This window comes from Nicotiana sylvestris, chromosome 2 (assembly GCF_000393655.2).
Source record: "Nicotiana sylvestris chromosome 2, ASM39365v2, whole genome shotgun sequence".
NCBI lineage: Eukaryota > Viridiplantae > Streptophyta > Magnoliopsida > Solanales > Solanaceae > Nicotiana > Nicotiana sylvestris.
Genome location: NC_091058.1, coordinates 12,554,523 through 12,567,281, shown reverse-complemented (window position 1 = coordinate 12,567,281; position 12,759 = coordinate 12,554,523). Strand labels below are relative to the sequence as shown.

The 12,759-nt window shown below is 31.6% G+C and overlaps 1 protein-coding gene across 1 annotated transcript; it reads right to left on the bottom strand.

Annotated features, from left to right (window-relative positions):
- Window positions 1-3,903: 3,903 nt before the first annotated feature.
- LOC104248102 (MYB-like transcription factor EOBII) lies at window positions 3,904-5,184 on the bottom strand. The gene is made up of 3 exons (XM_009804291.2): window positions 4,981-5,184; window positions 4,486-4,615; window positions 3,904-4,390 (listed from the first exon to the last, which is right to left on the bottom strand). Exons 1-3 carry the CDS (start codon window positions 5,123-5,125, stop codon window positions 3,904-3,906), a joined length of 762 nt encoding a protein of 253 aa, XP_009802593.1. The 5' UTR covers window positions 5,126-5,184.
- Window positions 5,185-12,759: the final 7,575 nt, after the last annotated feature.

Here is a 12,759-nt window from a genome sequence, read left to right as displayed (position 1 = left end):
CCAAACCGACATATAAATATATAATTTTTATATATACTTTTAAGACTTTATATAAAATTTTCTTTACAAAAATTCTAGAAATATTTGAGATCCTCTTATGGGATGTAATATTTAATAGAATATGAAATATTTTATTTTTATTAACCTTAAATAATGGGTTATATGATCACTTTCTTATCAAGTATTACGGAAATGCGTCAATCTCTTTGTTCTTCCATGTTCATATGTCAAGATTTATTAAATTCTTATATCTTTTTTGAATTTGAAGTGGTATTTCGATAATATAAAATTAAATAGAACATATCATTAATTAGGTATCATATTAATTTTTATTTTTAATTATTAAATTCGTTTAACCTTGAAAGTATAGATCAACAAAAAATTATTATCGGGGGGCGAATTTACTTTAGATCAAACGGTGTTACGTGATACCGCTTTGTCGGAAAATTAAGTATATATAATTAAAATACAAAAATAAAACACGAATAAATATAATACAGTGACACCACTTGGAATAAAAGAGCTAGGTAGCTCTCTTGGTCAAGCGTGTTGTTTTTTCTAGGAAAAACCAAGGCTCGAATCTCCGTAGCTTCATTTCCATGCTTTATAAGTTTTGCGCCTTTTGTATTTTTACTGGTCTCTGCGCGTTGTCAACATTAAATAAAACAAACAAATTAACCCGTACGTGATGCCTCATGTCCCCAAACATGTTATCTATGCTATTCGAGATGTAAGATCTTATAAAAGAAAGATTAAGGTGATGGTATATAACAAATATAGAGAAATATGTACAGGCTTTTGTAAGTATACAAAAGAGGAATCTTAGGGTACACTATTATTCACTATCTGTAATTTGTAACAATTGACTCACAACACAAACAAATATTTTAAGAATTATTTTATTTTAATATTGCCCCGAAAAATAACCTAAAATGTAACCGACAAAAACAATAACAGAAACAACATACTTCAAAAGTAATTTGAGTACTATGGATACAGAATTTGTCAAAGTACTTGATAGCATTGTTGGCTTTTGCTCGCTTAAAAAAATCTCACAAATGCAAATAGCTTGCTCTTCATGTTCATTTCGAACAAAAGTAATGACCCAAAGACTTCAATAAAGCTTATTCGCCAGCCCCTATTCTCAGTGGCAAACTAATAGTTTTAGAGCTGTATAAGCAATGCCACCGTTAATTATTGGTAATACGTGGTTCAAATAAAAAATTTGTCCATATAGAATTGTTGTCACTTTAGATCAAGAATAAGTAGGGCATAAAATCTGAAAAACTAAAACTTGATTGGGATTAGAATTCCATTAAACTTAACAATAGAAAATTTTTAACTATTACAATTTTATCTGTATATCGTATTGTATTTTCATGCATAAAATATTCTTGAAGAATAAGAGACCGAGCAATTTTATCCATTATAAAATTATATTTAAAAGACAAAAAAACCTTTTGAATAGTAAGCAACCGATACAGCTCCCTTTTCAAGGTTCTAACTTCCCACACTTTAAGAGAAGGTTGAAAGAAGCAATAATAAATAGATCACTGCAAATTTGTATCTTTATCTGCATACAAGCACGATGCAATATGTCAATAATTAAGAATTAATATAATGTGTGACTTATGCAAAGTGAGGTTTCTATCTTTGACTATTTTATCTTTTAACTACAGAAGGCAGACAGTTAAAGTTTCTATCTTTCACCACAAAATATTCTATTTTGTGATAGTACGAAATTAAAAAGTTTATAGCAAAAATAAAAAGAAAAGCTGAATTTGCGTTAAGCTGACGGTGAAATTAGGGCATTCGAAGATACTTAGAGTGCCATGAAGAGTATTATTGATACAATATATCGAATACTTCAAAAGCATCTCTCGAAATCAAATAATTACATATGGTGATATTCAACTTTTCATGATGGACATTGATCTTTAGGTTAGAGTCCTTTACAAACTTGACAATATCTGCGGTAGTAGTGATTTACCAATTCAAAATTAAGAAATTTGTTGATTTGAAATCCTAATTACTATTAGATAGAGTGCTAAAGACTACAAATATTTTAATGGTATAAAAATATTTAACTATCCCTTTTTCCAAGTATAACTCGAACACAACGTAATTATGCTAGTCTCACCCAATTGCATAGTTGTTTGTAATTGGAACAACAATTTTCTTTTAAAAGAAAATTATAAAAGAAAATTATGGATGTGCCTTTCTAATCGAAGTAGGACCAATTTTGTAGGGCATGTGTAGTTTAAATCGAAAAAGAATTTCATCATTAGCTAATTTACTATTATATCCTTAAATTATATAAATATTTAAGGGCATAAAAATCAATTAATATGTGAGGGATATTTTAGTCGTTCAACATTTAGCATAAATTATTCGTATTTTTATAATAATATAGATGTGAGAATGCTATGCTTCTTTTCATCCATTTCAATAAGTTGCTGAACTTTTTTCTTTCTTGTTCATCTCTTTTATCCGTTATGAAGTTAAGAATGATTTACGAAATCAAATAAATAATGAATTTTTAATGCCTTCAATAAAAATATTTTTACAAAATTTAGTATTATTTCTAATGTTAATTTGAATACATTTCAAAAAGTGAAAGCTCATCATAAGGAGTTCAATGATATACTTGCATTGTATATTATTAATATGATTCGAATTTTATTACTTTTTTAAATATGATATTGCTACAATAATTTATTTATTTGCTCTCTTCTTAAAATAGTGACACCGCTTACGAAAAATTCTGCGTACGTTACTGTGTCGGGCGATTAAAAAGTAACTATCATGCGTTATTAACAATATTCTCCCATAAAAATATTTCAAAAGATCATATGTTCGTCAATTTTTTAAATTTTTACTAAATACATTTACTTATAAAAAATTTAATAAAGTGAGATTGAAAAAATATTCATATTAAAAAAAAATCGAAAAACCCGAAAAAACCGACAAAACCGAACCAATCCAACCTGATATAGTTGGTTTGGTTCGGTTTTAATAAAAACCGAACCAACCCAGTCCATGTATACCCCTAGTAGTACATATATAGTTCTTAATTTGTTTTCCTCCAAAATCCCCATGACACACAAAGAACTATATATAAAATGAGCTTCATACTTTACTATAATACTGCGTATATAACAAACTGGTGTTATACATTACTTATTTTAAGATTTTTAAAATTTTACGTTATATATTGCATTTCGTCAACCATTATAATTCCTCTTGTAATGGTAGGAACATTTTTAATCGATCGTGCATGCCAGGAATCTTGACCTTCTATTGGCAAATATATATTGAGTTGAAATAGTAGTGATTACGACTATTTGACTACTGTTGTGCTAAAAAAATTTGCTCGGAAATAATTAGCTGCTAACATATATATACCCCCTTTTTATGAAACGAGAGAGTTGAAACATAACTCAGTTATATATATCGTTACGTATATAATTGCTCATGGACATTGATAATCTATATAAAGAGAAACAATTCCCCTATATATGATTCTCTGTAATGGTTTCATCACAATAATGACCACTTCCTTTGAACTAAATATGAGTGGGCTTCATGTACAGTACTCATTAGAATTTCTCCCTTTCTCTTTTCCTCCCCATTTATCAAAGCCTGGATTCGTCTGTATTCTAATTCATTAGCTCATTCACCTACATTTAAATATTGGACTTGGACCACAGAGAATTAAGAGACAAGCATCATCAATTTTTGTAATTAAACCATATCCATCTTTATTTTGGATATTCATCAAAATAATCACGTTAAGTACAAATCATCATACACAATATCAGATCTATTTTCCCTTCTTCAAATGACATAGTAGAAATAACAAAATCTGACTAGTTAATTCCATTAGCACCACTATTTAATTTCTCAGAAAATAAAACCTCCATTATATAAGTTGACTGCATAATCAGTTGAGTAAGAATAATTAGCAGTAGTAGGTTCATTTTGGATGGCCACCTTGCATTTGTCATCTACATCTAAGTTCCATAATCCTCCCCATAATCCATCCATCGGAATAGTGTCCGTCCATGCATACGATATGTCTGAAGAAGTCATCACTGGTGCCAAGTCCACAATCGGATCCATACTCTGATGATAATTTGTGAACGTTACCGCGTCTTGGTCTTCGTTATCAATTTTTTCATCGCTCTTTTGCATGATGGCTTCTTCTGCTTTAGGTGAAAACTTGTTAGCTATGGTGCAATTTTGTTGCTGTTGGTTTCTTTGCCTTTGAATTTTTCTCTTGCTGTCTTGTTTTGCAGAAGCTTTTTGTTTCTTTTTGAAATGTGTCCTCCAGTAATTTTTTATTTCATTGTCTGTCCTTCCTGGCAAGTAACGTGCTATAGTTGACCATCTACACATTAGAATAGCAAGTAAATAATCAAGAGCGATAAATTAAAGACCAATTTAAAGAAGGAATGACCTAGAAATTGAGAGGGAAGAATTTACTTGTTGCCCCACAAGGCATGCAATTCAATAATAATGCCTTCCTCCTGAGGTGTTATGTGACCTCTTTTAAGTCCAGGCCTCAAGTAGTTCACCCACCTTAGCCTGCAACTCTTCCCAGTCCTATTCAATCCTGCTTCAACAACAACTAAATTTTCAAAATAAATATTTAAAAAACTTAAAACCAAATCCTAAATTCTGAGACGGATTCAATATTTATACTAAATAGATTCAAGATTCCGAGTTCCTTCGTAACTATGGATTCAAAACTTGATATTATTGTACTTTTCAAATATATATCATTGGCCTATGCCCTGAAAATAATGAGTTTAGTCGAACTTGCTCTGAGCGCTAGCTCTAAGTTTGTCTCTACATAGCCAGAGGTAAAATCTTGAAGAAAAAAGAAAGAAAAACATTTTGCTAGAAACAACATCTCAAAAGATAAAGAAGTATCATTAATTTCTTGCGTACGCCTCATAATTTATGCTTAATTCATACCTGCACAACGAGATACAGAACTCCATCTTCCCTCACCATGCAAGTTAACGTACTCAGAGAGCAGCTTATCCTCTTCAGGAGTCCACGGTCCTTTCCTCCATCCTTGTTGATCTGAGTTTGCTCCCCAACCCATCATTCCAACCATGGTTTGTTTAATGAATATAATTGCTGAGTACCTTTCACTAAATCTTCTTGATTACTAAGTAAATATGTTGTCTCCTTTTTGTATGACAGAATTTATCATAGGCTCGTCTACCATATATATACCCTCAGGCCTCATCACCTTGTAACGTCCTTTTTAATGCATTAATCTGATCTCACTAACGTTAAAGTAACTCAGTTTCTGCTTCTTTATTACGAAATCATTCCTTCCCACCTCATAATATCTGCCATGTGTTATCCTATGTTGCACCCGACTTGATCCTTAACCAATTACTATAAACCAAGTGTGCCTTGGAAATCTTATTAGGAACCATATACCAACAAAGGTAAAGACAAATATTCCTTAACAAATATTTAGATTTAGCACTAGCAATTCCGTAACAGAATTTAAACGCATGCTTAATCCTATGGTTAATCAAGAGATTTAACGTACATTTACTGATAGTGTAAAAAATACGTATTTTAACATGTTGTAATAGGTCATTTAATTTGCTTTCATTTTCAGGTTACTAATCATACTTATTATAGATGATTATTTATAGTTATTTTTTTGATGATCTGATTGTTAATAAAATAAAATCTTTGTGACCTCATAAAAATTAAAGTCTTAATCATGAAATAATGACGTCGGATTAAGCCGTGAAAATTTTGAACTTAGTGCTTGGTTGTTGGCATGTCCCCTTGAAAATGGCTTATTGACCAATGTTTATGTAACAGATGTTGATGTGCGTAAGCCTCGGCCGTATACTTTAAACATAATTAAGTACTAATAGCTCTAGCTTAATATTTTAAGCAGAAGAGATCGAAGCTTCTGGGGATTCCGATTAGGGATAATGGCGCATTAGAATATATGAAAAGGGACGCGCTAATGAGTCATAGGATGGACACGTGGTCAACCTTCGCAGTCAAGTAGCATTTCTAGTAATTTAGGACATTGTTTAATTGGCTCTAAGTCATTAGTTTAAGTAAATAATGCCATATATAGGTAATGATGTGTATTATGGCACTAATTAATAACCTATGCTTTTGTAAAAGATTACGATCCAGCGATTATCTGAAGATATCATGTTGGATTTTAAGAGGAAAAAGTTTGACTCGACAGTGATACAATGAAAGCTGAAAAGTTGTTGGTCTTCAGTTTTCTCCTCTCCTTTTCGGAGTTCCCCTTCAAAGGCAACTGTTAAGAAACAGAATTTTATACTTACCCCTTACGCGATTTTACAGCAAATTATTATGATTATAATATGATAAAATAAGGTGAAAATATACATGAAACTTATTTATGATTACACGTATATGATCAAAGTTAATTTACAAGCATATATTATGAATTTATAGATTAAAATTAATGTCGATGTCCTTGAATTTTACCTGTTAGAAAGCCCATTTAGATATTTAATATTAGACAAAATCTATATCTATATACTATACTAAAAGCACGAAGTCCCTTAGCAAAATGTCGTTCGCCTTTTTTACCCTTTAAAAATAGAGATTACACTAGATAATATAGTCATTTAATTATTCCCCTAATATTTAGCACTTTTAAGCAACTAAAATTTTGCTTATTAAAGTTTTCCTTATTTAAACTACTATATAGGGAATCCTAATATCTATGACATCAAAATAAATCAAATTGAACAGATTATTTATAAAAACTAATTAGAAACGTACATAGTATCAGATTTTATCAAACATTTTATGGTTCCATAAAATGCATACTTTTTTTTCCAAATTAAAGTATATTCTATATAATTATTTTCCTGAAAAATATACTTATGTCATTAAAGTGTAGCCTATATTTTGACTATCTACTAATCTTTAACTCATTGTGATCATCTAAAAGTTATGAATACCATGAAAAACTTAAAAACTATTCATGCGAAATATATGAAAAAGTAATAAAAACATAAATATATAGCTCTGTATGGTTTGGAAACAATATAAACATAGTCATTGGAAACAATTACTGTAATATTAAAATTTGTAGAATTTTAAATCATTAAAATTTTGATTCTTAAATTTTTTTTATTTGAATTATGTAGAAAAATCTAATAACTAAAAGTTTAAATCAATAAAATTTTTACCTTAAATAAATTCTTTCCGTATTTGGACTATGCAATATAACTATAACACATTGCATGCTAATCTTAATATTCGAACTTCAAAATTCACTTAAATTTTATTTATTAAATTTTTGTATAATATTTAAAAATTACGCTCAGTAATTATTTCAACTTGCAGAATTATAAAGTAAAATGCATTCTAAATGAGTATAATTTACTCAATAATGACAGAATATCATACACGCAATAATTATTTTTCTATTAATATTTGCAGACTTGAAGCAATAAGAATGAAATAGTAAAAGATAAGAATATATCTAAATGAGCTGTCATTAATTAATTTTCTTTTTTTCCCCATAAATATTCCTACAAATGATAGCTCCCTATATTATGTTATTTGTTATAAATTATTAATTAAATATCAATCATCTTTTAAGTTTATAATGACACTTATCAATTTGTATTATTTGAAAATTTATCGTAATAAAAATATCTTTTTACTTGTTTGTTTCTATATTAGGAAAAAAGTTAACAATAAGTTTATAAGTTATTCTTATCATTCTTTGAAGACTTCCATCCTATATTTTGCCTGCTAAATAGAATTAACATTTATATTTTTAGGAAGTTATGTAATTTATTTTTATTTTAGAACTCAATTCTATTATTTAATAATATTAATTTAAGTAATTTTAAAAAAATATTTATTCATTGATATGGGAAACACGCGCAAAGCGCGTACCTTAAAACTAGTTACAGAATAATGCACTCCATAAGTTAACCTTGCACTATTTTAGCCCAGTTACAAATTTGCAAATATGTAGCCAAATATCAATAAGATCTTTTCTTTTCCAATTCACTCTAATTATAACAACCTCATTAATTCCTACTTACCCCTATTGTAGCTCTCTCCTCATTTTTCACCCATAAATATATAATTTAATTAATGAAAAAGAATCATATGCAAACAAAACTGAAAAGAAAATTAGTTCCTCATTCAGTCAACACTCATTCGTGCCTTCTTCCATAACCAATACTTCTCCGTTTTTTTTTAAAATTTTGTATATCTTCAGGTTTATACATACCTATCACAACTGCAAAATGCAAAAACAGACGCGAGAAACCTAAAATCTCATCTCCTTTAATGCTAATCTTGTTAAATTTCGATTATGATTTTATGAGAAATTTGGAGTGGGTATTGTTTGAACTTATTAGAAATAGTCTAAGTAGGTTGTATACAAAGTTTGAAGTTATTTGCTGGAGATTTGAACTAGTTTTATACAAGAATTGCAAGTGAAAATCGTACAAAAATTTCATCAGCGATGCTTATACACTTTTATACAAAGAGGTACAGTATGTATATAGTTGTATAAAAGTGTATAATCACAGAGTAAAAATATTCTTGATACACTATGTATATAGATGTATAAGAAGAATAAGAATGAGAAGAAGAAGAAGAAGAGGAGGAGGAGGAGGAGGAAGAGGAAGAAGAAAATGCGAAAAATTCACCAAATACCTGTAAATAATGTACCAACCTTGGATATAATAGTGTATAAGTTGTGTTTATATACTATTATATATTATTTATATAATATTATACATTATTATACAAATGAATCCTATCGATGGAGCTTCACGTGTTCTTCTTCTTCCTTGGACATCCTCTGAAATTTAACTCAAATATAACCTAAAGCTACAATAAAATCACTTGAAATTTAAGTTTTGAACTCATCTTGATACCCATTCCAAATAACTAACATATCGGAAAACTCAATTTCTGAAATTTAACTCAAATATAGCCTAAATCTACTCCAAATCACTTGAAATTTAAGTTTTGAACTCATTTTGATGATTTCAATCAATTGAGACAACACCCATTCCAAACAACTAACAAATCGGAAAACTCAATTTCTAAAATCGAATCTTCAAACCACCTGTAATGGTGACTTTTATTGTTCAAATCCTTAATTAACTATTGGAATCCGGAAAAGAATTGAAGAAGAATAACAATAGTAAAAAAAATTGTGGTGCAAAGGCTTACTTGAGAAGAAGAAGAAGAAGGTGGGCTACCTGGAACGAAGAAAAAAGGGGAGTGACAAGGGATGTAACTGGAAGGAAGAAAAAAGGGGCTAACTAGTGAAAAGTAATTTTCAGGTTATGTACAACATCGGCTATATTGGGTAAAGATTTCAAATATGAAATATTTTCTGATGGGTTGTTGGGTCAAATGACAAAGGATGTAATTCTCCCAAACTATTATTATGTATGGGTGTGTAAGGGCATATACCACAAATGTGCTTGTACTTTTACCTTTTTAAAAGGTAAATTTTAGTTTCAAATATTAATTGCACTTCAGAGTACACTACGGTCAGGGCTTTCAAGACGTATATATATTTTAGGTACATTTCGAGGGTGTGTTTGGTATGAATGAAAATATTTTTCGGAAAATATTTTTCAATTTTCTCGTGTTTGGTTGGTTTATATGTTTTGGAAAATATTTTCCTCATGAACTCATTTTCCTCCAAATAGAGGAAAATATTTTCCCCCAATTAGAGGAAAATATTTTCCCTATCAAGAGAAGAGAAAATATATTCCAAAACTCTTTTACAACATTCCCCATCCCTACTGTCACAGGGGCATTTTTGGTCAGTCCAAAGTCACACCCACGTGGCAGTCAAGATGTGCACTTGACTCAACCTTTCCCAACACTTAGCCAAATTTTCAGCAAGTTTGGCTTAAACGAATTTTGGCAGCAAATTAAAAATAACACAATCAAATACGAGAAAATCCCAACCTTTGTATTAATTTCGAAAACTTACAAAGGAACTCTCACTTGACTATGATCACAAGTTGACTACAACCCCACTTTTGACAAAGAACACAATCGTTCTTCAGGCAACACTAAGACTTGCCCAATGCCTAGCCTTAGTCCCTTTTGAAACACTTAGAAACTCTCACATTTCACTCTTCTTTTCCACTTGAACTTCACATGAAATTCCACACTAAATTTGACTAAGTCCAAAGGCACCTATTTATAGCATATAGGCAGCCTTTGACACTTGACAACATTTGGACACTTGTTGTCTACAGCTTTTGCCACTTGTCGAGCTAAGACTACGTTTGTTCCTATCTTGTACTTGACGTCCCCAACTACATAGGCCATGTTCTACATGAAATGATAGTGGATACAAGCGTAAATCAGAGACGGGCACAAGTGATTACAAAAAGGTAACTGCCAACTACTTTGGCATGTGCACTGCATGTGCCCTTTGACTTGGTGAGTTGTTGCACGCCCAAGGCTGGCATTGCGTTCAGCCTTGGCTTATTTTGACATTGCTCTGCACCAATGCCTTGCCTGCAACCGGCAGCCCATGATTTTGCCGCAAACGCCCGACGCTACTGCCGCCCGCACATGCCTTGTCCGAGTTTCTGCCTTGCCCATGTCAATCCTTGTTTCACCCGTGCCATTGCTTGTATTTTCCTTCACATAGCCTTGCCTTAGCTATTGAAAGCCTTTGCCATCATCCTGCACTATCGTGCTTTAGCTTAGCCAGCACTTGGCGCTGCCAGAACTCGAAGTGTCTGTGCCACTGACTTTGGCGCGCATATCGTGCCATGCCGCTCCAACTTTGCCCATACTGCCTTGTCAAGCCTTTGTCAAGCATGCCTTGCCTGCCCCAAGGCCTTGGCCAAGACTTGTTCACAACAGCCCACGTGACAATATCTTATTTATTGCCCACGTGATCGTTTTGGGCGCACATAGGCCAATGGCAAGGCCATCACGCCCAATCCTTGCCACAGACGCTCCACGGCCGATGTCAAAGAGTCAGTCCCCTAACACCTACCAACCCCCCCCCCATACACACACCACACCCCATCCCACCCCACCCCCACTCCTTATCACACCCACCACACCCTTACCTCAGGGGCGAAGCCACCTTTTACTCGCCGAAATATTATGAAAAAATTCAGTGTTTATATAATCAAAATATTAAATTTTAGATGTATATAACATATATTGAACTCCCTTTATCGGGAAATTTTTTTACTTCTTTCAAGTCTAAACACCTTTGAAAATATTTCTAGCTTCGCCATTGCTCCACCCTCTATCCTAGATAGAAATATTATTAAGAGTATTTTCTTTTCATGTTGTAGATAGAGTACTTTCTTTTTCATTTCAACAAAATGAGTATTTTCTAAAAAAATATTTTCTTACTCTTTAACCAAATACTAAAAAATATTTTCCGGACAAAGTTTTTCACTAACCAATCAATCAAGGAAAAATAAGTGATAAAACTACTCATTTTCTAGTAAAACATTCTCCATGAAAAATATTTTTCATGTAAAATATTTTCTTTCGTACCAAGCACATCCCGAGTGTCTTTAGATTTTCTTTAGAGCTTATTCGTATGTATATCATGCTGCCTTTTGAGTGACAACAGAATTCCTTTTAATACGTACCTTACACTTGTGTTTTGGTTGATATTATGATGTCTATTAAAATGTAGAGCTCATTAGTGTTTTGATCAGTGCAATAGAATAAGTAAAGAAAGATGCCCCAATGACTCATCGGATGGACACGCAGTCACTTGGCTGCTAAGTAGCATTTTTAGTATATCAAGGCATTGTTTAATTGGGTTAAACTCATTATTTTAAGTACATAATGCCATATATAGGTAATGATGTATACGTACTGTGCCACAAATTACTTCTTAATTAAGCCTCTCTAAGAGATTATGATCCAACAATTAATAGTTGAAAATGTCAGTTTGAGTTTTAAGAGGAAAGCTTGAATTGATCGTGCGATAACGAAGTTGAGAAGTTGGTGTGGTGCTCTTCTCCTATCTTTTCCGCAGTTTCCGTCGAACTCAACAGTTTGGAAAGCATTTATAGTACTTTTGAAATTATGGTTCGTTAATATTTATACTTTTTCACATATATATTTATATATTCTATCCAATATATTATATTCAATTGAACCCATAATGCAAAATTTAAGCTCCATTATCCTCAACAAGGACGGATGCACACGGGAAGGGGCGGGTTCACGTAACCAATCCTCCTCCCCCGAAATTTTGTATAGCACTAGAAGATTTCAGCTCAAATACTTAAATTAATCCAAGCCTAAGTGAACACTTTAGTATATTTAAGGAGGTGCACATTCCACCTTTTAATCAAGGGTTCGGTCATGTATTCTGTCTTATTTTACGCTATATTTTAATTAATAAATAAGGTTAAATTCCCATGCTATGCCGCTTTTTCTAATTAAATACACTTTTTGTTTCTTTTTTTCCTTTTATATTGGATACACGTTTCTTTTCCCTTCTCTTTTTTTAGTCTTCGTTTTGATCTTTAAAATTTCCAAACAAAAAAATACGTCTCCCAGACATCCTCTCAAAAATTTGGGTCTCTGGCGCTCATGATACACCCATACTTTCGAAATTCTGAATACGCCTCTAGTCTCCAAAGACCTCTACTTTGAAAATCACACAAGAACAGAATCTCGCAAATTATTAGGTATCACCAAATTAAAATATTAAAACTCAAGATATATTTT